The following is a 27,688-nucleotide window of genomic DNA, read 5'->3' on the forward strand; positions in this document are numbered from 1 at the left end:
CAGCACCACTGATGGACAAAACAGGTCTGAACTTATGAACTCCCAAAAACAAACAGTTCTGTAATAAACTGTCTTACAAATGTACAGGTTCATAGACCTGCCAACGCCAGAAGCATGATCTGAAATCTAAACCTGCTTATTCCTGTTCAGGGTCACAGGGGGCTGCAGTCTAATCCCAGTCTGAATTGAAGGACAGAGAACAATTATAGTCTTATATAGAGTATTACACACTACCCTGTAAATGTCACAAGGCAGACTTGACGTCCCACTATACTACTATATACCTGCAACCCAGGACAGGTCAGGCAGACAGTAATACTTTGGCTGCAGCCAGGGCTATAGCTAGGTCCAGTGTGGAGGATTTAGTGGCATCTAGCGGTGAAATTGCAGTTTGCAACCATCTGAATCCCGCTCGCCTCGCCCTCCCCTTCCAAGCGTGTAGGAGAAACTACGGTGGCCGCGAAACTTGTGAAAAAACGCGAAAGGCCCACTCTAGAACCAGTGTTTGGTTTGTCCGTTCTGGGCTACCGTAGAAACATGGCGGTGCAACATGGCGGCCTCCGTGGAAGGGGACCCGCTCCCTCTGTAGATATAAAGGGCTTATTCTAAGGTAATGAAAACACAACAATTCTTATTGTCAGGTGATTATACACTAATGAAAACATACTTATGAATATTATGTTCCATCTCTGCCAACAGCTCCTCCTAAATGGCACACACTGGACCTTTAAGCAATCGACTGCTGTGTGTAACTTTCAATTTTGGTGTTTCAGGTGTCAAATCAAATATTTTGCCATGCAGGATATTGATCAGCAACTATATCGACTTATATTTAGAAAATTAGGCCTCCCGCTCAAGTCCATTGTCTTATATAATGAGTATACTTATAGTACCGCAGTCAGTGTATAATTTCGATTTACCCCCCTCTCTCTCTTTTTGTGTGGTTTTAAGAAAACTGTCACTACATATGATACATTTGATAATAAAATGTAATTAACATTCTCTCCTTATGTCCTCTATCTCACAGGAGGTCCATTAAGTAGCTGTTCTGGAGCTTTCGATCATATCACACAATCTTCCTCAGCAGATGGAGTTTGCCCAGTTGTAGATGTTCAAATTTCCATTTTTTCTGAGCACAGGTTTTCTAAGTCCTTTAGTCCTTCAGCTTTTGAGCCGACATCAAGTCCTCAAGTAAAAGGCAAATGTGAACATTAACAATTCCATGGCAACTGGGCAAACTCCATGTGCTGATGACGCTGATGTGCGCCTCCGTGCTTGCATTTCTCAAAAACATTGGCATTAAGAAAATAAGACATTTGGACACTTTTCAAATCATTGTGTTGAGAAAGAAGGCTGATGGTTAGTCATTTTAACCCATCTAGGCAAAAAAGAAATGTCCAATCTCAGGATTTGCTGCTTTTCTTTGTCTTCTTTGATTGTAAGACATTTGATTTCAGCAGCTTAGACTGTGGATTGTGAGATTTAAATTGTGTTGGCTATTTCCTCACAATTTTCTCCCATTTGTGGGCCAAACAATTAATCGAGAAACTAATCTGCAGATTCATAATGAACATAACTGTTAGTTGAAGCCCTATTCTACTCCACTACCGTTCTGATGGACATATTGTCACAGTTGTACTACTACTTACTAGCTACATTGAAGATAAAAATGTTATATACAAAGCATATGATCAGCTTATAAAATATGATGCACTGTTATAGATTAAACCACCCAACAGCAAATAAAATGAGCTCCACCTCGACCAGCTAGAGCAGTAAAATGCTACTTACATATTAAAGATAGTGTTAAAAATCCAATGTTATATAACATATAACAGGCATAGAAGCATTTCTTAATGAGTGATTTTTACTTTTGTTACTTTAAGTATATTTTGCTGATAAATACTTCTGTATTGTTTTTTTTTTTACTTTTGCTGAAGATTTCTGCGACCACTGGTTACGAACAGCACATGCACCCCAGGATAGGTCAGTAATAGTTGGCTGCAGGCTTCACTTTGGTTCTCAATAAACTGTTTGCTGCATGATATTTGGTTTCTATGGAGATTTATGACTGTGGGCTAGCTGTTGTCAAACGCCCCCATGTGTATCTTGAGTTAAGGTTCATTCAAATTCATGACTCCACCCAGAAGCTGTTTGGCCAACTATGGAAGTTCTTTCCAATGCCATCAAAAGGGAAAATATCCACAGCACATCAGGTGTGACTGACAGCTCCTGGAGTTTCATTCCTGTTTAGCTTGTGTTGTCTTTCAGTGGCCGATGGTAAGGAGTGACCTGAAAGCCTCCCACAGCATCATGTGTGTTGGCTCTGCAGAGGGGGGCATGCTAGATGGCAGCTGGTGGCCATGCTGTAGGAGTGGGCATCATTCAAAGGCCACCATAGTGCCAAGACTGGCAACTACTGTCAGAACAGCCCTCTGTTCATTCATTCATTTACCCCCCACACAAACACACACACACACACACACACACCATCATTGTCACCCATCCCAAGGCCTCCATCCCAGCCTCCATCCTACCTCCATATCTGGCCCAGCTGGAGGATGTGGATGACGGACTGGCCGAACCAGACGCAGAAGGAGTAGTAGGCCGTTCGTCTCGTACCCCTGCTGCCCACCGCGGTGCTCACGGTGCTGTTGGTCGTGGTGTTCTTGCTGGCGGTCGACGCCTGTCTCTGCGGCGTGGCCGGGTGGTGTTGAGCGGTAACGTCGCCGTGTGAGGCAGAGCCGCTCAGCAGCTTATTCCCATCCATGTGGGAGCAATCGGCGGCGGATTCCGCGCCGTCCTCGGTGCTGAAGTCGTGGACGAACCATCTGAAGCTAAAGAGCTGGACCGAGAAGGAGCCCAGCACCACGAAGAAGAGCGTCAGGCCGAACCACCAGTAGTCGCGGCGGAGGTAGTAGTCGACCGACAGCCACACGTCGGTGCCCACATCGGCCATATACACGGCCACTGCGGCTAGGATCCACAGGCAGTCCCACACCGTATATTTCTGCTGCTCCCTGCCCAGGCGAAGGCACGTCGAGTTGGAGCCTCCCCCGCCGCAGCACCGCGACTCCCCGTTGGCGAAGTCCCCGTCCCCGGTGCCCGCAGAGTCGGGCTGAGCGCCCGGGTGGAGCCCCTGCACCGAGCCGGAGTGCTCCGAGTTCTGCAGGGGGGTGAAGGCCACGTCGCTCTTCTTTATCTTCAGGACCCCGTCCGACTTAGCCGCCATTATTAGAAGCTTGTAATATTACGCTATGATGTTTCCCCCGTTCCTCCCCTCCTCTTCTCCGCTGCCCCTGCCTCTCTCCGTCGACACCCTTCTGCGCGTCTCTGCTCCTCCTCCTCCTTTCTGGGCAGGACCAGCTCCTCTACACTGCCGCCTGCTCATAATACAGAATAAAGACAAAAAAGAAGACTGAACATAGCGCCGTGCTTGCTCCGGTATTCTGGTCCATGTCGTCTTTATTGGACTTCTCCTTCGGTCGATGGTGCGCTCACATCCAGCCGACCGGAGGGGTTTCCGCGTTGTCTCCACCTGCAGACATCCTACCTGAACGGTTTGTCACTCTTTGCCTTCGATGAGTCCTGATGCTGAGGCGGACGGTGGCGACGGAGATGGAAGCAGGAGTGAAGGAAAAGGGGAAAGGCTGCAGCCATCGGCTTCTTCCATGCCACAGACTAAAAACGATGACATCATCCTCCCCCCTCTCTCTCGCAGACTCTCCCTGTCTCTCTGTCTCTCGGCTGTTTGCATACCGTTGGAGCTCCGTTACGGCACAAAGTAGGCCCAAAGACGACTCTCGTTAAAATCCCCTATTGAGGGCAAACAAATCTGCACGTGAATCACGATGTAAAAGGCCTGAGGAGAAGCAGCCTCAAGTCCTGCAGGGACTGGTTTCCAGCACCATGGACAGATCCTGTTACTGTTAGCGGCTTGTGCAGAAACTTGAGCTTCATACTCTTTCAGTTTTTATCAAGTGTTTAAGCAGTTCTAAAAACATTAAGAGCAGTCACCACATCAGTGTTTTCTGTGCAGCACAACAGGCTACTTGTTTGTGCCTCAGAAGGCCTTCTCTCACTCAAAGCCTTCCCCAAACTGTTGCCACAGAGTTAGAAGAACACTGTTGCCTAAAATAGCAACATATACTGTAGCATTAAGCCAGGAAAACAAAGCCAGACCTAAAGTACACTAAGGTTTGTGGATGGGGCTGACCCAGAACAGGACAAGAAGGTATAGAAGGTTCACTGTCTTTACTGTTATCTTTTCTATTCACTGCTCATCAGAATACTGAAAACAAACTGTGCTCTTAGTCTGTTGGACTAAATCTTGTGATCGTTTACTTGGGGTCCATGATATAAATCCAGTGAATCAGAATGTGTAGAACTTTGTTTCAGTACCATATAGTCACTGATGATGAATCACTTTTTATAATTCAACTTTATCCACAGGAAACTCATTCACTCTAATGCAAAACACAAGTATATGCTACAGTTGGTTTAATGAAAAATTAGCCCAGTAATGCTAATGTCCTGTGCATTGCTAACCTCCTCTTATTGTTTTCATCAGCAAATAACATATTCATACCAGCAAATCCTGTGATTAGAGGCCCAATTTCGACTCCATAAGGCATGGAAGAAAAAGTTTTAAAATCATATTTGTTAAGTTTACTTCCAACTGGAACCAAACAGATGTCATTTTTAAAGTTTGAGACTGATTACTGGATACAAATGAAGTCAAGTTTCTCAAAGTGTTTCAGACTGCTTTGGAATACATTTCAGAAGAGCACCACACATATGACACAGTGCTTAAGTATAAGAACATCAGAAACATGAGAAAAGAAGACTCTGCACACTTAGGTCAAATACAAGTATTTAACAATAATGACAAGCTTCCAGTCACTAGATCCTCATCAGGGCAAATGTTTAAGGGAAAGTTCATCTCAAAATGTATAATAACATAAAATACGGCACACCTGTGCTTTGTTTATGCAATAACTCATGGGAAATGCAGTTCACAACTGTAGTTCCCATGGTCCAAATATATAACAGCTAGGGATAAATCAATACAGAGAGCAACCAGGAAATTAAAATAATAGAAATACATCTCAGAAGTCCAGTAGGGTTTGGGAATATTTTTGACCGGCTGCAGGTCAGTGCTTGGGCACTGACTGGGGAAAGTAAACACCAGTGACTCATGAGTCACACAAAGCGAACCACATGTCTGTTGTGGTCTGTAGGCCATCTGCAGGGGGTGGAATCATGAGTGGAGTTGAGCAAGAGAAGAAAGAAAAAGTTACTCTTAAAGGGCCAACACACCCACAGTACTTAATCCATAAGGCAGTGTACAGCAAACCAAACATGAGAATTAATAACTACAAGCCTGTAGTCACACTCATAAGCTACCCTACACAGAATGGGGATGAAATGTATACTTTATGAATAAAAGATTAGACTTTGTGTTGCAGATGAGCATGGAAGGATAAGGTACAGTATCTGATCATTTAGACAGATAAAAAGTTGTATATTTAGATACAAATATCCAGCATAGTGGCACAGGGGGCAATGGGAGATGGTATCAGAAAGACCCACATTGTGACAGCTTAAAAGATGACTTATTGTATGTCCAAAACATCTTGCCTCAGGCCATTAAATGATAGTACAGATTATCGGGTTGCCCCTCCTCAAGATTTCCCAGCAGGCAACTGTAAGAACAATCAATTCAGTGTTTCTGAGTGTTTTGTCTCATTTTGCTGTTTTAAGGCATTGTTAAATGCATACCTTGTTGGTACATAGTGGTGGTTACATTTATGATTACTAATGTTTATTCAAATTAAGAATAACTGTTTGTCACTGTTGTCATAGCACCATGAAATGCTATCAAGGGAAGAATTACCTCATGGTGTGTTGCTACAAGGCACAGTCTGTGGCTGAAATACTGTGTGGCCTGAGGCAAACTCACCTGCTGCCTAAACAAACTTGACTCACAGGTCAAAATTACACTAAGCTATATACAGCATGTGCAGCAGTTCCAGTAGGCAGTACAGGTATAATACATGTGTAAATATGCAGTGCAGGTGCAAGTACAAGTAATGCTAGAGGTAGACATTAGACAGAATAAACAGCTGGATATGAATGCGGTGTATACACTATAGGTCAGATATGTACAGTATAGACAGTAGTATAAATATGTATTGGTATGTGAGAGCATAAATAGTGTAGGTACGTGTATGTGCAGTGGTGTGTTAAGTGAGTAGGAGCCAGCAGCCTGTGAGGCAGAGGCAGTCCTAGTACAAATGTTCAGTCTGGAGGAAGGTGTGAGTGAGGGGGTCCTTGGTGGAGGGGGAAGAAGAGTTCAGTCCTTGGGGAGGTGGGAGTCTGAGGTGGAGGGGGGTGTGAAAGTTCAGTCTTTGGAGTCTTTGGTGTGGGGGGGGGGTATCCGGGGCTGGGGCCGATTACCATCTACACAAGAAGAGATGCTGGTGAGCCTTCTTGACGAGGGTTGAAGTGTTGAGGTACTCAGAGATGAGGACGCCCAGAAACTTGAAGCTGGAGACACGCTCAACCTCCGTGCTGTTGATACAGATGGGTGTGTGTGCTGCCTTTGGTCTTTCTGAAGTCCACAGTGATCTCTTTGGTTTTCTTGGTGTTGAGGGTCAGGTTGTTGGCACACCATGCCGCCAAGTGCTGGACCTCCTCCCTGTAGGCCCACTTGTCGTTGTCACTGATGAGGCCAATCAGTGTTGTGTTGTCTGCAAACTTGATAATTATTAGAACCATGTACAGGTGTGCAGTCGTAGGTGAAGAGGGAGCAGAGGAAAGGACTCAGCATGCAGCCCTGTGGGACGCCAGACTTCAGGGTGAGGGTTGAGGAGGTGTGGTTGGCTAACCTAACAAACTGGGGTCTGCTGGTTAGGTATAGTTAAGTATAGTATCTAGTTGCAGAGGGAGGTGTTGATGCCCAGGTCGCTGAGTTTGGTGATCAGTTTGGAGGGGATGATGGTGTTGAATGCTGAAGTTGATGAACAGCATTCTCACAGAGGTGTTACTGTTGTCCTGGAGGGGGTCTAGTATGGGTGGTAGGCAGGTTTTGAGATGAGCCAGGACCAGCCTCTCAGTGATTGTGTTAAATGCTGAGCTGAAATCAACAAACAGCATTCTGATGTAGGTGTTGTTAGGGTTTGGATACAGATATTCAGAATCTCCCCAGGATGTAGCCTGCTGGCTTTGGCAATCCACTGAGTTTTCCCTCTAGTGCCACCATGAGGTTGACATTTTTAGTCGTGAGTGTAATATCTCAAAAACTATTGGCACTCTGTAATATCATTTATAATAAATGGCCTGAGTTGATGTTTTGGACATACAAAAGTTAATCTTTTAGGCTGTGAGAATGTCTTTTTCTGATACCATATCCCATTGCCCCGGCATGCTAGAATGCCTACAGACAGGGCTCTGACGAAAGTTCTTCTTTTTCCCAGACCTTGAGGAGTAAGGCATGGATGTGGTACAGGAGCTCTGGTCCACCTTCCTTCAAGATTTCAGCTGGGATCCCATCTGGACCGGTGGTCTTGTTGTTCTTAAGGCTTCTGATGGCACTTTGGGAATATCCTGGCTAATATTTGACATATAGCTGTCTGTGATAATCCAAAATTACTCAAAACAAGGTATAATTTCATGTAAATGAGGTCTATTGACCATAAAGAAAAGAAGTGTAAAACTTGTGGTAATGAGTTGGAATAAAGTTAGGTGTAATACAGAATTGGGTGATAATTTATACTTTATGCTTTATAAACAGTCAAACCAGGGAAGACAACAGATGTCATTATGTGCTGCAATTAAATAATTTGAAATAGTTTCAAAACAGCATCCTCACTAAACTTTGACATATACCAGTCTGTGGTAATCCATCAACATATGTTCCTCTGATCTTAACTATAGTCAAAATAATTCATAATTTCTGCTTTTTTAAAATAAAAAATGAGGTATAATTTCATGTTAATGAGGTCTATTGATCATAAAATCCAGACAGAATTGTAAAACTTGTGGCAATGACACCTAAAAAGGTGTAACACAGAATTGGGTGATAATTTATACTTTATGCTTTACAAAGAGTCAAACCAAAGGACAAAAATTGCATGGTCAATGGGAAGCCAATACGTAGTTTAGGCAATTGACTAACTCTTGAAACTGAAGACACATTTTTTTTATTATTTTCTGTTTTTTGAAGCAGTTTTTGTGAGTAGTAATAAAACTAAACGATATGTTACTGGCATAAACAGTAAACAGAAAAAGATTTTCAGTAAAACGGTTACAGTATATATGGTCTGTTGTGACGTGTGGAGATTGGGCTGGGCTGATGTTAGATTCCCGGCCTGAATTATTATATATTCTAGCATTGGCGTAGAGCTGCCAATCCTGTGCAGAACTGACGGCAGGCTCTTCAACCTTCATAGGTTCAAGGCCAAGAGCAAAGTCAACAACACCACCATCACGGAGCTTCAGACGATAACGCCATTGCAGCATACTCCGCAGAAGGCCTCCAGGGCATCCTGAATGCCTTTGCTGAGGCATACAGAGCCCTGGGCCTAGCCTTACACATCAAGAAGACCCAGGTCCTGCATCATCCTCCACCCAACCAGCCATCTACCCAGCCCACCATAAAAGTGAACAACACCACTCAGACATCGACTCTAAGGTCAACCATCGCCTGAATTGTGCCAGTGGAGCCTACGCCAGACTCAGGAAAAGAGTCTTTGAAGACCAAGACCTAAAGGCCCTAACAAAACTCCTGGTCTACAGAGCCGTTGTCCTCCCCGCCCTGCTGTAGAGAGCTGAGTCATGGATCACCTACAGCGGACACCTAAGATTCCTGGAGGATCCTTAAAAAAAGATTCTGAGGATCAGACACACACCAACATCAGCGTTCAGGAGGAAGCCAACATGACCAGCATCACCACCACAATAATGCAGCACCAACTCCGATGGACAGGCCATGTCATCTGCATGTCTAACACACGTCTCCCCAAACAGATCCTGTACTCCAATATCAGGACCAATCTGAAGAAACTCCACATCACATCGAGCAACTGGGAGCACATTGCACTGGACAGGCACTCCTGGAAGAAATCCATGCAGGAAGGTAGCTGCACGTCATGAAATGGAACTCCGCTGTGCCGCAGAGACAAAGCAACAGCACCGCAAGGAGAGAAAGAAAAAGGGACAACCACCACCAACCACCACCAACAGTAGTGTGACCCATTGCCCCACTGCTATTGCACCACCTAGTGGTGGGTCATATTTGACCCAGGAGAACCACAGATGCTAAAAATTTTAATAAAACACCCACAATTCAATGAAAGTAGTATTCATTAATTTTGTCAGTGAGTGTAGTATGGAACCATTCATTCTATTTTTATGGCAATTAGATGAAAGAAACCCATATTTCTGATATAAAACATTTGAAAACGGGTCAAATTTAACCCCTGGACAACAGGAAGGTTGGTAACTAGTCTGGACCAACTCTGTTGTGAAGAATGGTACGGAGACGCTGTTGTAACGTTGCATGAACAGGGACTTTATTTTTCTTCTGTGGCAACGAATACAATGCACGGCCTTTCAATAACTATTACGCTGCAACCTGAGCTTATCTAGAAACTAAAAGCACTTGTAGTTTTTACATCATCAACAAGTTACAAACCTGTCCAACACAAGTTCACATTCATCAAGTTGGGCTTACTGCTGCATATTAATCACACTTTCACAGAACCCAATAAAATTAGTTTAATTTTGCAACTCTGCCTTGTAAGGCAGGGACTTCATCTGCAACGCCCTATTGGCAATACTGAATGCAAGACAAATGTAAATAGTTAATATCTCTGATAAAACTTATTCCGATACAATACTCACATGTCAAGTTTAAACATACACAATTATAATATTTAATTTTACATGCAATAAATATAACACAAAAATGACAAATGTGCAGTAAACACAGGATTTCATGGTATGGCAATCTAATTCAAGACCTGGGGCCTGTATCAGAGTGAGATTAGTGGGTTAGCCTGCTATCTTTGGGCTTAACTTAGGTTTTCTGGTATCATGAAGCTGGCTCACTTGTAACCGTGGTAGATTATGGCTAACTGCTCCAGAGAGGGTTCAGTTCAGAGGACCAGATCAAAACCTGCCAACAGCCCGACTACTGACCAATCAGATCACTGTCCATGTCTACAGGATCCTAACAGGGACAACAGAGACATTTTTATATATCAGTAGAATCACTTATCTTTCCATGATAATGACATCAGAGACAGAGGGGATGTTTTTTCTGCAGCCATCTGTGCACTCTGGGTTTAAAACATAGCTGAAGAATAATTTTAATAACAATGGATACTTACTGTGCTCAATTTCTTCCATTCCTGTCAATTACTTTAGACTAGACAGCTTTTACACTCTTCACATTCTCATCCATCCTGCAGCTCAGGATATCATGATGCAACTTAGGGACTAGTAAATGTTTCAAGACTCAAAGAGATGATGATTGTAGATAAAAAGTATATCCGACAGTGGCCCTGACAGCTCAACGCACTGCAATTTAAAACACATTAAGAAAACATCTTCACAAATCTGACTGCACATGCACAGCATTTAGAAAACACACTGCAAATACAGACAACACAACCAAATACAGAAATGCGCTGCAAGTAGCACAGATGACAACGGAAACTGCTTCCAGAAGACACTGAAAAGTGATGAAGATGGGTGGGACATGCTATGGTTGTTGCTATGGTTTGCAACTCATGAAGTTATTGAAGTCGCATCCATGTATCATCCGTTCATTCAATCTGGAAAATGGTGAACCGGGTTCGAATTTCTTTTGTTGTTGTTGTAGGCTTTAAAGAAGGCAAATGACCGTGTGTTTTCTTGTTTTCTTCTTGAAATGGGTGATCTAATAAAAAGACCAAAACCAAAAACCAAGTCTTATTTTTGTTTTTCTGTTATTTTGTTTTGTACTGCTTCTTCGCTGTGTGCATGCTCAGTCTGATCTGCAGCATGCACTTACCTTGCAGGAGCACGCAGATTAAAATAAAAAGTTTGTAGTTGAAATTTTTGAAATTTGAAAATTAGGGCAAATTTCAAGGAATTTGAAAAAAAATGTTGTTAAATTACTGAGATAACCAGGGCACTCTGCCAAGGCCAATAGTTTTTTATGATATGCAAATCTGCAAGTGCAGCCACTAATATGTTTATGTTATTTGACTAAAAGCTATGCATTTTCACATAATTTAAGACAATTATCATAACAATATTTATCATAAAACACACAGGTTGTAGTTTTTCACATTACACTCAGATGATCAGTGATCGCACTGTGTGGCTAATAATCACAAAATAACATTGGTTAAACAAGGCTTATAGTGATAAGTAAATGTTGTTTCTGCAACAGCAAAGTCACTATATACACTCAATAATATCTCACTAGAAATAAATCTAAAATGTCAGTAAAATAAATAGATAAACAGTTAGGCTACATACAGACAGTTTTCATTTTTCGTTTGTTCGTAACAGTTCGCTTAACAAGTGCGCTGCGGTTGTAACAAGAATAACTGACAAAGCAGGTGGAAATATCGTTTTTTTATACTTGTTCTACTTATCGACACCTCAGGTAAAACGTTACCTTCACTTCACCTGGTTCACTGTCTCCACCGCTGCCTCTCTGCTGTCAGCTGTGTGTGTAGAAGCCCTCGGTCAAACATGCAGAGGAGAGGACAGAGAAGGTAGCACGACCATCTTTTTTTTTGCCATGGATCCGCTCCAAAATGTAATGGGTTCTTCCTTGGCCCATGCTACACCCTTCCACCAAGTTTCATGAAAATCAGGCCAGAAGTTTTTCCATAATCCTGCTGACAGTCAAACAAACAAACACATGGCACAGAAAACATAACCTCCTTGGTGGCAGCCCAGTCAGAATAAAATGTAGCCATTTTACGTTTCTGCAAAACACAGATATTTTGAATGTCTACGTTTTAATATGTATAATATGTATCATACCAGCTAGGGCTGCACAATTAATCAAAATTTTATCGAAATCGCAATATGGCCAAGTGCAATATCCAAACCGCAGAAGCTGCAGATGTAAGAAAACATGTTTGTTTGGTACAGACCCCAACAATTGTCACATTATCGTGATTTTAATAGTGTTTTCAGTGAAAATAAAAATCATTCCCACTAATCGTAAATCATATCGCAATCGTAATATCTGTCAAAGTAATGGAAATATGCTTTTTTTAAGCATATTATGCAGCCCTAATACCAGCATTTCTACAATAGATATAATATTGAAAGTGACGTAGTTCAGATGACATCCTCTAGGGCAGACTTCCATATGTGGAGGTGGGGGAGGGGTCTGTGACGTGATCGGTGGTCAGATGGCTGGAGTAACAAAAGAGACCCGGGTTTGAGACCACTGTTAGCTTAAACGGAAAATGGCTGCATTTTATTCTGGTGACTGGGTTGTTGGCGGAGGTAATAACCAGGTTTATCAGTGATGACAGACGGACTTCAGCCTGTTACGAACATAGGAGTGACCAAGTGCGCTACAGCATTTCCTACAGTGTCCAAGGTTTCCTGCATTAAACCACACAGGTGAAATCATTTTCCGTCCTCATCGATTTTAAGCATGAGAGTTTAGACAGTTATCCTGTGATGCACTATGATTCAGAATCAGCTTTATTGGCCAAGTATGTGTACACATACAAGGAATTTGACTTATCAGACACATTGCTGTTAAGTGTGGTGATGAGGGGCAGTGTTGGGGGGATCCTCCTGAAGTGACCTCACCAGAGGCCAGCTGTTCAACCTCCCGTCTGTATGCAGACTCGCCACCGTCCTGGATGAGGCCAATGATCGTTGTGTTGCTGTGAGTTTAACAGACGGGTCTGGTTGGTATAGCGGGAGAAGAGCAGTTGGGAGAACACACATTCCTGGGGGTGCTGGTGCTGATTGTCAGGGTGCTGGATGTGATTTTCTACAGCCTCAACTGCATCAGGAAGTTTGAGATCCACTGACAGGTGGGGACTGGCACAGTGAACTGGGTGAATAGTATGTATTTGTAGACTACAGTATTGTATTAGGCTAGCCCCCCCCCGAAAAAAAAAACCTCTCTGTCTAAACCTCTCTCTCAAAACCTAACACGACAGCGGCAGATGGCCACCCACCATTGAGTCTGGTTTCTTGCCACTGTCGCCAAGTGCTTGCTCATGGTGGGATTTGTTGGGTCTCTGTAAATAATATTATAAAGAGTACGGTCTAGACCTGCTCTGTAGGAAAAGTGCAATGAGATAACTTCTGTTATGAATTGGCACTATATAAATAAAATTGAAATGAATTGAATGGAATATGAAGATATGTTTCTGAGAGTTCAGAGATGAGAGTTCAGTTGTGTGCACACTTGCCAAAGAAACATCAGTTTGTTGTGCACCTGGAACGCTTTGAAGTCGGAAGTCGGAAATTTCAACAGGGAAATTCCAACCTCCAACTTTGACTGGAATGCAGCATTATATTGTAGTATAAGTGGAGACAATGACGCTCTTGTTCCCCTAATTGACTCTGTGATTTGACATGCTCATGTCGTACAGCGGCATCTAGTGGCCATGGTCGTCAAACCAGCTGTGTAAATTACGCAAAGTAATTGTTTTCTGCACTGGGATTATTTAAGTAAGGAAATCTTATTAAAGTTTAATATCTGTCATAAGCACTAAATCTCCAGAGAAATCATTAAAATCACTAATAGTATTCCACTTTTTCGCTCCACAAGGTCCTGTGAGGTGCATGTACCGGTCACTTTCATGGCATGTACACGGTGAAGAAACATAAGTCACAACAAGAGTGTCCAAGCCGTGTTCATCATTTTTTAGTGTCCTCTGGAAACACCTTCTGTTGTGTCTGTGGTATTTGCAGCACGTTTCTGTATTTGGTTGGTCTATTTTTTTAGCATCTTTCAATGAGCTATATGTTTTTTTTATCTCTAGCTTTGGCTGCTTACTTTACCCTTAACTTAACTGTGTTGAAGTGTATTGCATTTAGTTGGAATACCTTGTTCATTATGTAAAAAAAAAACACACACCAATATCTTTGCCTGTCAGCTTTTTACCTGTTGAATAAAGCAGTCGCCAATCAGTTGTGTAACTTAGTCTAACAATGGTTTATTTGAGGATTTTCAGTCAGGATTTAGAGTACATCATAGCACAGAGACAGCACTGGTGAAAATGACAAATGACCTTTTAATTGCACCAGACAATGGACTTGTCTCTGTACTTGTCTTGTTAGATCTCTCTTAAAGCTCTTAATGGTCTGGCACCATCGTATCTTAAAGATCTCATAATAACTTATTAATGGACTAGAACACTGCGCTCCCAGGATGCAGGGTTACTTGTGGTTCCTAGAGTCTCCAAAAGTAGAATGGGAGCTAGAGCCTTCAGTTATCAAGTTCATCTCCTGTGGAATCAGGTCCCAGTTTGGGTTTGGGAGGCAGACACCATCTCCACATTTAAGAGTAGGCTAAAGACTTTCCTCTGACAAAACTGAAGGTATTGTACTTGGCCTCAAACACCTCCGAGACACATTATCTAAAGATATAGTTACTCTAGATGGCACTACCCTGGCCTCTAGCACCACCGTAAGGAACCTCGGAGTTATCTTTGATCATGATTTATCCTTTAACTCTCACATGAAACAAACTTCAAGGACTGCCTTCTTTCACCTATGTAACATTGTAAAAAATCAGGCACATCCTGTCTCAAAATGAAAAAACTAGTCCATGCATTTGTTACTTCTAGACTGGATTATTGCAATTCCTTATTATCAGGTTGCCTGAATAAGTCCCTTAAGACTCTCCAGTTGATACAGAATGCTGCGGCAAATGTACTGACAACAACTAGGAAAAGAGATCATATTTCTCCAATATTAGATTCTCTGCACTGGCTCCCTGTAAAATCCAGAATAGAATTTAAAATCTTTTTCCTCACTTACAAAGCTCTTGATGGTCAGGCACCATCGTATCTTACAGTGCTCATAATACCTTATTACCCGACTAAAACACTGTGCTCCCAGGATGCAGGGTTACTTGTGGTTCCTAGAGTCTCCAAAAGTAGAATGGGAGCCAGAGCCTTCAGTTATCAAGCTCCTCTCCTGTGGAATTAGGTCCCATTTTGGGTTTGGGAGGCAGACACCATCTCCACATTTAAGAGTAGGCTTAAGACTTTCCTCTTTGATAAAACTTATAGTTAGGGCTGGCTTGGGTGAGTCCTGAACCATCCCTTAGTTATGCTGCTATAGGCCTAGACTGCCGGGAGACTTCCCATGATGCACTGAGCTCCTCTCTCCTCCTCTCCTTCTCCATCTGTATGCATTTTTATCCCATTACTGCATGTTACTAACTCGACATCTTCTCTGTCCCGTAGTTCTGTGCCTTCTCGTTTCTTTCCTCTCTCCTTCTGTCGCTTTCAGCAGGTATTTCTGCCTCCGGAGCTGCAGAGTCTGGATCTGTGATTGTGGGCCACCTGCTGCCCCCGTGTTCCTGCTCGACAACCGCTACTACAGTTGTTGTTTTTGTCTCTGTTACTAATATTGTCATTAATATTCTTATGACTGTCATTCATATTATTATTACTTTATTAATATTAATGTTACTACTACCATTACATTATTGCCATTTTAAAATTCTAGGTGGTATTTGCATTGTGCTTCCCCACCACCTCTCTCTCTCTCTCTCTCTCTCTCTCTCTCTCTCTCTCTCTCTCTCTCTCTCAAAACCTAACAAGGCAGCGGCAGATGGCCGCCCACCATTGAGTCTGGTTCTGTCCGAGGTTTCTGCCTCTTAAAGGAAGTTTCTTCTTGCCACTGTCACCAAATGCTTGCTCATGGTGGGATTTGTTGGGTCTCTGTAAATAATATTATAACGAGTGCGGTCTAGACCTGCTCTATAGGAAAAGTGCAATGAGATAACTTCTGTTATGAATTGGTGCTATATAAATAAAACTGAATTGAATTGAATATTATTTTCTGCAGCTGCATAATTCCTCGGGTTTCATTTTTTCCTGGCTTTTAATTTAGATTAAACCTCTCAGTTGAAACCAACAGTATTTAAACCGTACTGCACAAGAAGAAGAAGTACAGGAGGAAGCTGGAGCTGAAACTCCAGCAGAACAACATGAGAGAGGTCTGGAGCGGCATAAAGACCATCACTAGCTTCAGACCGACTGGCTGCAGAGGAGCTGAAGGCAGCTTGGACAGGGCCAACGAACTTAAACTGTTCTTTAACAGATTCGACACACCGCTCCTGCTCATCCCCCCTCTAACTCAGCTGCTGTCGGCCCTCAAGCTCCTCTGAGTACTCTGCTCCCCCCTACCCATCAGGCTAACAGCCCTCGTCACACTAATGACTCCCCACCTCCCCCACCTGTAACTTCTGCTGTGTACCCGACTGCTGACCAGGTGAGAGGACAGCTGATGAAACTCCACTCAAACAAGGCTGCAGGCACCGATGGCGTTAGCCCTGGGGTGCTAAAAGCCTGTGCCCCCCAGCTATGTGGAGTCCTTCAACATGTCTTCAACCCGAGCCTGAGTCTTCAAAGGGTCCCTGTTCTGTGGAAGACATCTTGCCTCGTTCCTGTGCCGAAGACGCCGCGTCCCAGTGGCTCCAAGGACTACAGACCGGTGGCACTGACCTCCCACATAATGAAGACCCTGGAGAGACTAGTGCTGGAACAGCTGCGGCCCATGGTCAGACCCCTCCTGGACCCCCCTACAGTTCGCCTACCAGTACCGACTGGGAGTTGAGGACGCCATCATCTTCCTGCTTAACCGCATCCACACCCACCTGGATAAGCCGGCAAGCATGGTGAGGATCATGTTTTTTGACTTCTCCAGTGCTTTCAACACCATCCGGCCTGCCCTGATGGGTGAGAAGCTGGCAGCGATGCAGGTGGATGCCCCCCTTGTGTCCTGGATTGTGGACTACCTGACTGGCAGACCACAGCATGTGCGCCTGCAGCACTGTGTGTCGGACAGCGTGGTCAGCAACACTGGGGCCCCTCAGGGGACTGTCCTCTCTCCCTTCCTCTTCACCATCTACACCACGGACTTCAGCTACGACACAGAGTCCTGCCACCTTTTTTGAAGTTTTCTGATGACTCTGCTGTGGTGGGATGTATCAGCGGTGGTGAGGAGTCTGAGTACAGGGCTGTGGTGGGTAACTTTGTCTCATGGTGTGAGCAGAACCATCTGCAGCTCAATGTGACAAAGTCTAAGGAGCTGGTTCTGGATCTACGGAGGGCCAAGACACCAGTGACCCCGGTTTCCATCCAGGGGGTCAGTATGGACAAGGTAGAGGAGTACAAGTACCTGGGAGTACACTTGGATAATAAACTGGACTGGTCCAAGAACACTCAAGCTGTTTACAGGAAGGGCCAGAGCCGCCTCTATTTTCTGAGGAGGCTGAGGTCCTTCAACATCTGCCGGACAATGCTGAGGATGTTTCATGAGTCTGTGGTGGCCAGTGCTATCCTGTATGCTGTTGCATGCTGGGGCAGCAGGTTGAAGGTAGCGGACGGCAACAGACTCAACAAACTTATCCGTAAGGCCAGTGACATTGTGGGGGTGGAGCTGGACTATCTGGAGGAGGATGCTGGCCAAACTACATGCCATCTTGGACAGTGTCTCCCACCCACTCCATGACGTGCTGGTCAAGCAAAGGAGCACCTTCAGCGGAAGACTCATCCCCCCAAAAAGGGAGTCATTCCTGCCTGTGGCCATCAAACTCTTTAACTCCTCCCTCTAAGGGTTAGTCTGTATGACCCTAGGTCACTAAACTGGACATTGATCATTACATCTCTGCTATACTTGAATAATTGTGCAATATTCTGTGTACTACTCCCGTGCAATATTTAGTTTTCCTATGTTAGTTTTTCCTATTTATGGATATTGACATTATATACCTCCATTACTGCTGTGCAATATCTTCTTCTATCTAATCTCAATAAGCTACACTTAACCCGACAGTACATGCACCACTACTTACTACTTATATTATTACATTGTATTATTATACTGTAGTATCATCATCAACCTGTATACCCACTTGGTACCTCACACTTATTTTATCTTATACTTATACCCACCTGGTACTTAATTTATTTTCTGACCTGTTTATATAGTGTTTTTATAGTGTATTGTATTATATTTTTTGCTTTCTCCTGTGTGCAATGACATAAAGGTGACCTGCTATAACAAAGAGTTTCCCTTCGGGGATCAATAAAGTATTTCTGATTCTGATTATAATTTTCTGCTCTCTTCAACAAATGCTAAATTAAAACAGCATTTAGATCATGACAGGAAAACAGGCTGTTGTTACTGTAGCTTAGCCACTCATTTTACTGTTCACTTCATTTATCATGTGTGAGAGGGTTTACGTTGAACAACGGGTTGAGAAACCCAGAGGACAGGCAAGCCTTATTTGATTGGCAAACCCAAATTCAAAGGTTATATTCCAAAATACTGGCTGTTCATTTGGGAAACAGGTAGCAGCAAAGCCTGATATATTTAACAAATGATTTTTCTCGTATTAGTTTACCTTGTGCGATTACATATTTTGTCAGAGCTGCTGTCATATGTTCCAGTCAGCAGATATCTCATTTAGAACAGTGACTGTCTGTGAAATATCTCACTGATGAATTGAAACTAATTGAAACTAAACAAATCAGTGACATCTTTTAAATCCCTTTTCAAAACCTTTTCAAAAAAGCCTTTTATTAATTCTAGCACACCATTTTATTGCCAACCTGTCTCATCTGTTTTATGATTAGTATTTATCTTTATTGTTGGGTTTTTTATTTGATTTGATCCCTGTATTATTTGAATTGCCTGATTTTATTTGCCTATGTCCTGAAATGTTTTAATCCTGGTTCAACCATGTTTGTAACTTTGTTTTTGAAAAGCACTATATAAATAAAGTTTCTTATTATTAATTAAAAGCACTCAGGCAGAGCTTCAGAGATGACACTCTCCTGTATTTACACTATCATAGGAACATGGCTTATCATTTACAAAGCCAAACTCTAAAGGAAACTGTTGCCATTTTGTCTCTTGTAGCTGAGTTGAAAGTTCGACATGATCACAACTGCAGGAAACAGGAAGCGAGGCGTTCATTATTTCTTGCGGGGCACCTTGTCGCCAAGTGGTACTTCATCCATCAGTTTCTGCAGAAAGACCACAGATGGATGTTAGTGTCACCGTATCAAAATAAATAAAATTATAGATTAAATAAAATGATAGAACATATCAGTTCACACAGTGTGATATATAGAATGCATATAAAGTTCCTGAAATCCACAAGGATGGTATTGAATCATCTGGTCAGTTGTTTTCATAATATCGTGGTCCTACCTGGTAATATATTACCAGGTAGGACCACGATATTATGAAAACAATCTATAAACAGATATTTCCAAACCTTATAACTGATTACAAATAAAATTAATTACATTCTGAAAATCTGGAGAGGTGATTCAATGATAGTTGTCAGTACATCCATGGGTTTTGTGGGGGGCTGACAGTGTCAGACTTTGAAAACCCCTGCTATAGAACAAGGTCCTCTGGTAAATCTCACCATATGAACATGAACAGATCTGGGGATCACCAAAGTCATTACAGTTCATCCTGAGGGTAACATGAATGTCTGAACCAAATTTCATGACAATCCATCAAACAGCAGACATTTCACTCAAAACCAAAACTTTGAACCTCATGGTGGCACTAGAGGAAAAGTTAAGGGTTCACCAAAGTTTTTAGGATTCATCCTCTGGGGAACATGAATGTCTGTATAAAATTCATGGCAATCTATCCAGTAGTTGTTAAGATATTTATATATCTGGACCAAAGTGGTGGACCTACAGACCGACAGACCCATTAAAAAACATTCACAAGTCACATTTATCAATCAAACACATGTAAGCACACACACACTCACCTTGAGCAATCTGCCACAGTAGGAGAAGCCATCCTCTCCGTCCCTGCGGGTGTCGTCAACCTTGTACCTCCTGCAGGCCAGCAGCAGCTCGTTGGAGCTGTAGAGGGGGGCGGGGTCGATGGAGTGGCTGTTGATCAGGCTGACCAGGTACTCCCGGTAATGCTTCCTGGATACCATTACACCACCATGTTAGCATGATCACAGAGCAGAACATGGCAGCTTCCTGCTAGTACTGATGATAAACTCTGAACTGATGGTGTAACAGATGAAAAGTCAGAAGGAGACTTTGTGATGTAACCTGTTAAAGTAAAATTGTTTTCTTCTTACAACCTGGGTTGTTTTTGTACTTTTGGCCATCCTTTGTATTGGTTATGATACCATTTGCCAACAATTCTCAAATACTGACCAGGACTTTTATTTACCTCAACTGCAGAGAGAGCCAGGCTTTTGTTTAAAGCAGCTTTATATTAGAAGAGAGCATTATTTCTAATTTTACCTAGTATATTTAGAATATTTCATCACATTTTAGTAAGAAGCCTCCATGTTTACCTGTTGTCTTGATACATTCAGCATAATGTACATTTCCAAGGCACTATTTCCATCAGTACAACAGTCATGTTATACTTACCACTCTGCTGCTCTTACTAGTCTTGCGCTGTGAATTCCACATTGGTCCACGCAGTATTTACCACTCTGAAACTACAATGCTAATTTTGCTAGCAGTAGAATGCTACGAGACTCAGACAGTGTTTTGTAACAAACCTGGTATCTACATCTGCATGTTGATATTTCGCCAAACAAATATCTTTTTTGACTGGTCTCAATATGAGGCCAATTTGTTATTGTACAGTTCTGGAAATTTAGAAAGCCAAGTCATTTTTTTCCGTCCATCTTTCAAGCAGTTGTCAACAGCAATTGGCATGCGCCCACAAAGGTGTTCGTATCAAAGTTCAACAAATCTGAACCTTCAACACCCCCCACCCAACTAGGTGCATCACAGACATCCACGTTGAGTCATCCTAACACACCACATACACAATAAAGGAGGATGTGGAGGCAAAATCTGATTTTCCGCAATAATATGAATATGCCTTTATACTGTTTTCATTCACTGACAGTAGTTTAACAGTGATCAAAGTAGAAGCGATTGGTAAAATGTTAGTGTTAAAAAGAGAGAGTGAGAGCAGCAGAGTGGTGAGAATGGCATGATTCTGTTGTACTATTGGAATTAGTGCTGTGGAAATCATGTGAGCCATTATAGTACAGGTCATTTCACCCCCAGTTTTACATGGAATTTATTGGTGACCAGCTAACCAGTCAATTTATGGCTTTACAATAACAAGCGAACAGGGCAAGAAACACCAGCACTCAGTGGAATTAATGTGAATACGTGTCCGTTATTATCGTCCACTGAAATGTATAACTGCATGTGTGCCAGACCAGAGAGAGTAACGAGGCAGCAGCTCTGCAAAATCTAATGGATAATAACATCAGTTTAACTTTAATGTTCACCTTTATTTTCAATTCAGGACTACAGTCCAACTGACTATCACTAATTTACCATGACACAAGGTTTAGTACCTCCTTCACTCAGGTACACTCTTGTATTGCAATAATCCCTTTGATGTGAGCCATTATCACAGTGGTGCTGTTTGAATGTTGTATTGGTTTTCTGTGAGGCAGAATTCCATATTTTCACACTTCCATATGTATTATCCTCTTCTTATTTATGTCCATTACAGTTGAAAACAGTGTGAAGAAATGTCAGCAATATTTTAATTATGTGTACAGAACATTTCTTTGGCATTGTGTTGCTAGGAAACAGCTTGGATCCAGGTTACTTCCTGTCAGGTTTTGATAATAGATCACACTAAATCAACGGGGTGATGGCATTGAAGAGCGCTAGTCAGACCTGATTGGCTAGACACTGGCCAAAGATGCTGCCAGCTGTTGACACAGATCTTATTTCCTCCCCAGGATTGGGTTGCTCCGGATTGTCCTGAATCCATCACTAAGTTTGTGTGTAAAGTCCCTCCTCTTCGCCATCTACTGCAGGTAATACACTGACTATGGATAAGTACCTCATACAGCCCACTTCAAAAAACCCGAACTATCCCTTTAATTAACACATGTATTACCTAGTAAATGCTTTAATGATGTGTATATCGGTTGCTAGGAAACATGGGTAACACTGTTCAAACAAAGGCAATAGACTGTGCAAACAGGGCTGTAGCATCTTAAGCTGTACGAAAGCTGCCAAAAATGACCAAACAATATATTAAACTTAACTGTCAGAACTTTGCAAATGTAGGTAGAAGTGTTTTATTTGTATCTGCATAAATGGATAAATGTGTGGATGTGTGTTTCATTGGTAGTATAATTCATACAGGTTAGGATGATTATGCTCACCTGACCAACATTATTTGGTCATTGTCATTGTTGGTGAAACGTTTTGGAATTTGAGGTATACTGTGTAATTTTGTGAAATGTAAATTAAAATCTTTCCAGTTTACATTTTGAGCTACTCTCAGGACAGATGTGTCAACCACTGAACGCTTCTGTTGAAACACCAATTTTCCTCTTCAGTCTAAACATGTCAGATATTAGCAAGTTAGTGTTAGTTTAGTTAGCTTCACAACAGTTACACCTGGCAGTTACTGGGTGTAAATATTTAGTAACAGCTAATCTCTACGCAAGAACTAGTTTGTGTGGTGCAACCCTTTTTAATTAAGTGATGGGTAAATCCATCCGGCTCCAGTGACCAGCTGCAGCGCTGACTGAACAAACCTGCTCGGTAATGTTCACAAAAAACAAATATATAGGAATATTTCTTAACTTTTTTTGGAGCACATTTTAAAAGTCCCTGGAAAGCTGGTATTGTGGGCAAAAGGCAGGTAGAACCACAAAGGTGAAAAAAGATTGAAGCTTGGGGAGTCCTAGTGACTCAGGGGCCTAAGACACTGTAGCATATACAGTATTTACATGTTGCCTTGGTTGCAGATAAGAGCAAATAATACTGAATAAAGCCATCATACTCGCAGAGGCCAGCATGTCCAGGTTGGGTCTGAGCTCCACAGGCTGAATCTGGTTGCTGCCCTCCCTCATCCTTCTGCTCTATCACTCCACACAAACCTGAAAAAAGAGAGGGATGAAGAAGATAAAGAAAAAGAGAAGAAGAGTGTTGATATAATAATGTCACTAATCATTTTTTACAAGAGACTTGACTTTACTGTTAGGATTTATGCCTTAGGTAAAATTAGAAATAATTAAGAAAGTAAATTAAGGTAGTTGAGACTTGTTATTAGGGTTTAAAGTTAGAATCAGTACAAGGTTCAGGCTTAATGTTTAACATTATCTCATGCTAGCAGCTGTGCGAGGCTGCAGGTGTAATGTTTATCATGCTCAACATCTTAGTTTAGGGTGTTAGCATGCTAATTGGCTGCCATCAGCTCTTTTTTTTTTTTTTTTTTTTTTTTTTTTTAATATTTATTTCAAAAAGCATACAGGCTTATTAAACATTCAATATTTCAAGAAGAGCAGGTCGAACAATTGAACAAAAATGAAACCAAGAACAAAGAAAGCCGTAATTACAAAGTTACAGGGTTCAAAGAAAGAGCTTCCAGATTATTACATAGCCAAAGTGCATTCTTAGATTTACAGACATTCAGGCTGCCATCAGCTCATGCCAGCATAGATAAGCTCCGCCCACGGCTCTGCCCCTAAGCTGTGATTGAACAGTTGATTGTTTTTCAGTTTTTTATTGGCAGGTCTATGCTGCTCTCTGCTGGACAACACTGAAATGCACCTCCTCACTTTTTCTGTGGCATGTAAAATGTACTGTATGTCACAATGAAAAACAGTTAACTCAGTTATTAAAGACAAAAAGCTAAATAGAATAAATTCTTTTGACATATTTTTTTATTTAATTATGACAGGAAATATATATACATAAATAGGAAAAACATATCACAATGTGTATAGCATTTCACTTTATATCTTGTGTTTGATTTGGTTTTATTTAGGCATTTTAAATCAACATATATGAATGTTCATGACTGAATGTCTGTTCAAAATTTGTGCCAATTCATTTACAGTTTTTTTACAATTGCTAATTCCCATTTCTCTATACCAGCTCACTTTGCCAAAACTCTTCACACAGCTCTCTTTAGCAACATGCAGCTCAGCTTCACTTCCTCTCACTGACAACATGTCTGCCAACAATTATATACTGACCGTAGAAATCACTGACAGGCAGCATTACAATTACTGTCACTTTGTAAAAGTATCTTAGTAGCACAAACCATGATTCATTACAACAAAAACAAGGTCACTTCTTCATTGCATGGATTGTGCTGCTGCCTCACAGTAAATGTCACAGAAATGAATCAGAAATGTTGTAATATACTTCAATAGGATGGGTTTTTTTTGTTTGAGTAATTCCAAGTGCACAAAATGAAACTAAAGTAATTCCAGTAATACAACACAAAACTACACATATTCACTATGCATACTTGTATAGGAGAGCTACAGATACAGAAATACAACAGTGGTAGTCGACCCTGTCTCCTGCATTTGGCCACAAGTTCTCATCCACATCACACCTTCTGTCCTCTGTTGCAGTCCACCTGGGAAAGAATCTTGGTCATTAACTTTCCACCTCCATGAGGACGAGATTTCCTCTATGGGGATGAGGAATGGAGAGTAAGGTGGAGGGGAAAGTGACACCGTCCTGGGATGGGCTGTAAACCACTCTGTGACTGCAAGAGATGGTGAAACGCCACATCGTCCCGTACAATTAGAAAACCTTCTGGATTCTGCCTCACCTGCCCCCTTTCCTCACCTGGCACACGTCTTTCACTGAGGTCATCAAGCAGTGAAATGAGCCACTCAGTGTCCCAAATAGGAGTTTATGCATTTTAAAGAAATATGCATTTTAGTAATGTTTTGAATGTAAATTGAACAGTTCTGACAATAGTATGTTAACGTGCAAAACAGAGTGTGAATACACAGAGGTTTGGTGGTGGAGTGAGAATCATGAAATTTCAAAGCTGTGGTCATTGAATGCATTTTTTGTAAAAGCAATGAAAAGTGATCCACAGTTTAGTCACACTGACTTCTGTTGTGCTGACTGTGTGAAGAGTTTTGAAAAAATGAACTTGTACAGAAAAATGCGACTTAGCAATTGTAAAAAACTGTAATAGGTGTTGAGATATGTCACTGGAAAAGTAAAAACTTGACCTGTTCACTACATACAGCCATGGAGGCTACTACAGGAGGCCACTGAACATGTTGGTTCAACCAATGTAGCAATTAAAAAAAGCTAGTCACAGGCTCAGTTCACTGAGAATGTTCAGTAAGGCTTTAGAGCTCTTCACAGAGCTCCCGGCCTGATGTGTGACTGTTCCATTAGATTTTTTATTGCATTAGTGGTTTTATTGCAAAATACATATATATATATATATATATATATATATATATATATATATATATATATATTTTATTTATTTATTTTTGGCACTTCTGCATTGGCTTCATTTTTCGGCCACGAAGGTTGCAGCTTGGTTCTAAATAGGACTAAAAGCATTAATGTTTTCTTCCAGGTGAAGTGTCAATTAAAATACATTTCTAGCCAAAAGGAAGACATGACAGTAATGTTTCATAACTTGTTAACACACAATATGACGCCTGCCAAAACTTTTTTCCCCACCAGTTTCACAGATGAAAAAACTAATTAAGGAACTTTGAAAGATTATCCTGTTAAAACTATTTCAAGAACAGGTGAAAACCTGTTCTTAAGTCATAAACACAGGAGAGAAAACATTTTAGATCAGACTTGGAATGGATCACCAGAATAGATTACTGTAACACAAAGGAATAGTGGATGTGGGGTTTTGGCTCGACTGTACTTGAATTTGAACTTGACCATCAATGAACTGCAAAATCACTACAGACTGCAACTAACTTTCTGTCTTTTGTTACGATCATTGAAATAAGCTTCGGGCTGCGTTTAACTCAGTATCAACGTTCATATCAACATCACCTCCACCTGCTCCACCTCTCAGTGTAACACGACACAATTTAACAGCAGCACAAACTACAACCTCAAAAATGACCAGAAAGATGAATCAACATCTCTCCAAAATGATTCCAACAAGAATGAACATTATAACCTTACTCAAGGAAGAATCTGTTGCAGAGATGTTGTATCAGACTGCGCTAACTTAGGTAAGGCAGATGTATTTTCTACTGCACACAGAATAGTTTCCGGTGTGCACTAGAAACATGGGAAAAATGTTTTTTGTGCTCATGTCACTTTAAAGCTTTCAAAGTAAAATGTACTAAAAATGTTTATTTTAACTTTCATGACAGGGATTACATTTATTTAAAAAGTAAAATGCAAAGTCTGCTCATGCTTCGAACTATAAAGGTGTGCGTGGAGTCCTGGCCTACCTGTCTGTGTTCCAGGAGGGGGTTCAGTGTTGAAGGCCACTCCATTATTCTGTGAGTCACAAAGAAAAAGAAGGACACTGGTTACTCACACTAGTCTGTTTTACACTGGCCTATGGTAGCCCAGAGTGCAAAACACAAAATCATTTAACAAAACACAACATTATTGAAAACACAACAATAAAACCGAAAACACAACCACATTTTAGTAAACACATTAACAAATCAGAAAAAACACAACAAAACAGAAAACTCAATATTTCACAAAATACAACAAAAGATAAAACTGAATAAGATTTTAGAAAACACACTATTTCACAAAAAACATTTCACAAAACGGAAAAGGTAGGCACAACAATTCTTGTTCATGATTGGACAGAACAAGAAGTCCCTTCAGAGAGACACTATACAGAAGTAAACTCCCACGGATGTGCTGACTGCTCGTTTATGCTTTTGTGCTTATAGAGTTGTGAAGTGGGAGGAGCTATTTCTTTTACTTCTGTTCTATTCATTTTGCCCATAGACATTTTGTGAAATGTTATGTTTTCTGTTTTGTTGTATTTTCTAAAATGTGTATTCTGTTTTGTTGTTGTGTTTTGAGAAATTATGTTGTTAGTTAATGTTTTTCCAAAATGTTGTTATGTTTTGCACCTCAGGGACGCCGCAGTTTCCCCACTGGAAGACGTTCATTATAATGACTCGAGTTGTGTTACACTGCAAAACAAATCCATCTTAAAAAGGGAATTCATCTGAACAGTTTTCAGCTACGGTTTTCAGTAGAAAGTTCACAGTGTCGGGAAATTTTATGTATTTCTCAATGATGTGAGCACCACAAACTAAATTCCTATTACCTCCACTATACTGGCTTAGAGGCAGAAAGCTCAAGGCATGATTTCACATGCAGATGAGATGTATGTGTGTGTGTGTTGTGTGTGTGTGTACCTGCAGTAAAGCCTGCAGTCTGGAGGGTTCCCAGTCTCTCAGGTAGAAGAGGCAGTCTCTGGGATGATGGGCATGTAATCCAGACACACTGCACTCGTCCACTGCACAGGTCTGATAGGACGACAGGAGAAGAGGAGAGAGACACCTGTCACTTGTTCAGGTATGTCAAATGTTAATCACCTCTATAGTAAACTTAACTCCTTGATTCCCCGGGCAACGTCCTGTCCGAGACCCGGTTTCGTTTACTTCCTGCCTACATCTGTATTCTCCCCAGAG

At 41.6% G+C, this 27,688-nt stretch overlaps 2 protein-coding genes and 1 long non-coding RNA gene across 10 annotated transcripts in view; 1 reads left to right on the top strand and 2 right to left on the bottom strand.

Annotated features, from left to right (window-relative positions):
- The window catches only part of xkr4 (XK related 4), a 37,488-nt gene extending 30,003 nt beyond the window's left edge, over positions 1 to 7,485 (bottom strand). Inside the window, exons 1-2 of one of the 2 annotated variants that reach the window (XM_044218380.1) lie at positions 3,554 to 7,485; positions 2,538 to 3,383 (exon numbers count right to left, since the gene is read on the bottom strand). In XM_044218380.1, coding sequence (XP_044074315.1) covers positions 2,538 to 3,232 — 695 coding nt within the window. In that variant the 5' untranslated portion in view covers positions 3,233 to 3,383; positions 3,554 to 7,485. Of the gene's footprint in view, positions 1 to 2,537 lie in introns of both variants that reach the window. The other variant, XM_044218379.1, reaches the window with a different exon arrangement.
- On the top strand, positions 4,118 to 7,759 carry LOC122886342. The gene is made up of 2 exons (XR_006380326.1): positions 4,118 to 4,234; positions 7,479 to 7,759. It is a non-coding gene; the product is annotated as an uncharacterized LOC122886342 (long non-coding RNA).
- Positions 7,760 to 19,043: 11,284 nt separating this feature from the next.
- The window catches only part of LOC122886338 (E3 ubiquitin-protein ligase RNF31-like), a 61,623-nt gene continuing 52,978 nt past the window's right edge, over positions 19,044 to 27,688 (bottom strand). The window contains exons 20-25 of one of the 7 annotated variants that reach the window (XM_044218369.1): positions 27,413 to 27,523; positions 27,122 to 27,184; positions 26,474 to 26,522; positions 23,059 to 23,155; positions 20,024 to 20,189; positions 19,044 to 19,253 (exon numbers count right to left, since the gene is read on the bottom strand). In XM_044218369.1, the coding sequence (XP_044074304.1) occupies positions 19,203 to 19,253; positions 20,024 to 20,189; positions 23,059 to 23,155; positions 26,474 to 26,522; positions 27,122 to 27,184; positions 27,413 to 27,523 (537 nt within the window). In that variant the 3' untranslated portion in view covers positions 19,044 to 19,202. Of the gene's footprint in view, positions 19,254 to 20,023; positions 20,190 to 23,058; positions 23,156 to 23,336; positions 24,781 to 26,471; positions 26,523 to 27,121; positions 27,185 to 27,412; positions 27,524 to 27,688 lie in introns of those variants that run through there. The other 6 variants (XM_044218370.1, XM_044218372.1, XM_044218374.1 and 3 more) reach the window with 6 other exon arrangements.

This window comes from Siniperca chuatsi, linkage group LG13 (genome assembly GCF_020085105.1).
Source record: "Siniperca chuatsi isolate FFG_IHB_CAS linkage group LG13, ASM2008510v1, whole genome shotgun sequence".
NCBI lineage: Eukaryota > Metazoa > Chordata > Actinopteri > Centrarchiformes > Sinipercidae > Siniperca > Siniperca chuatsi.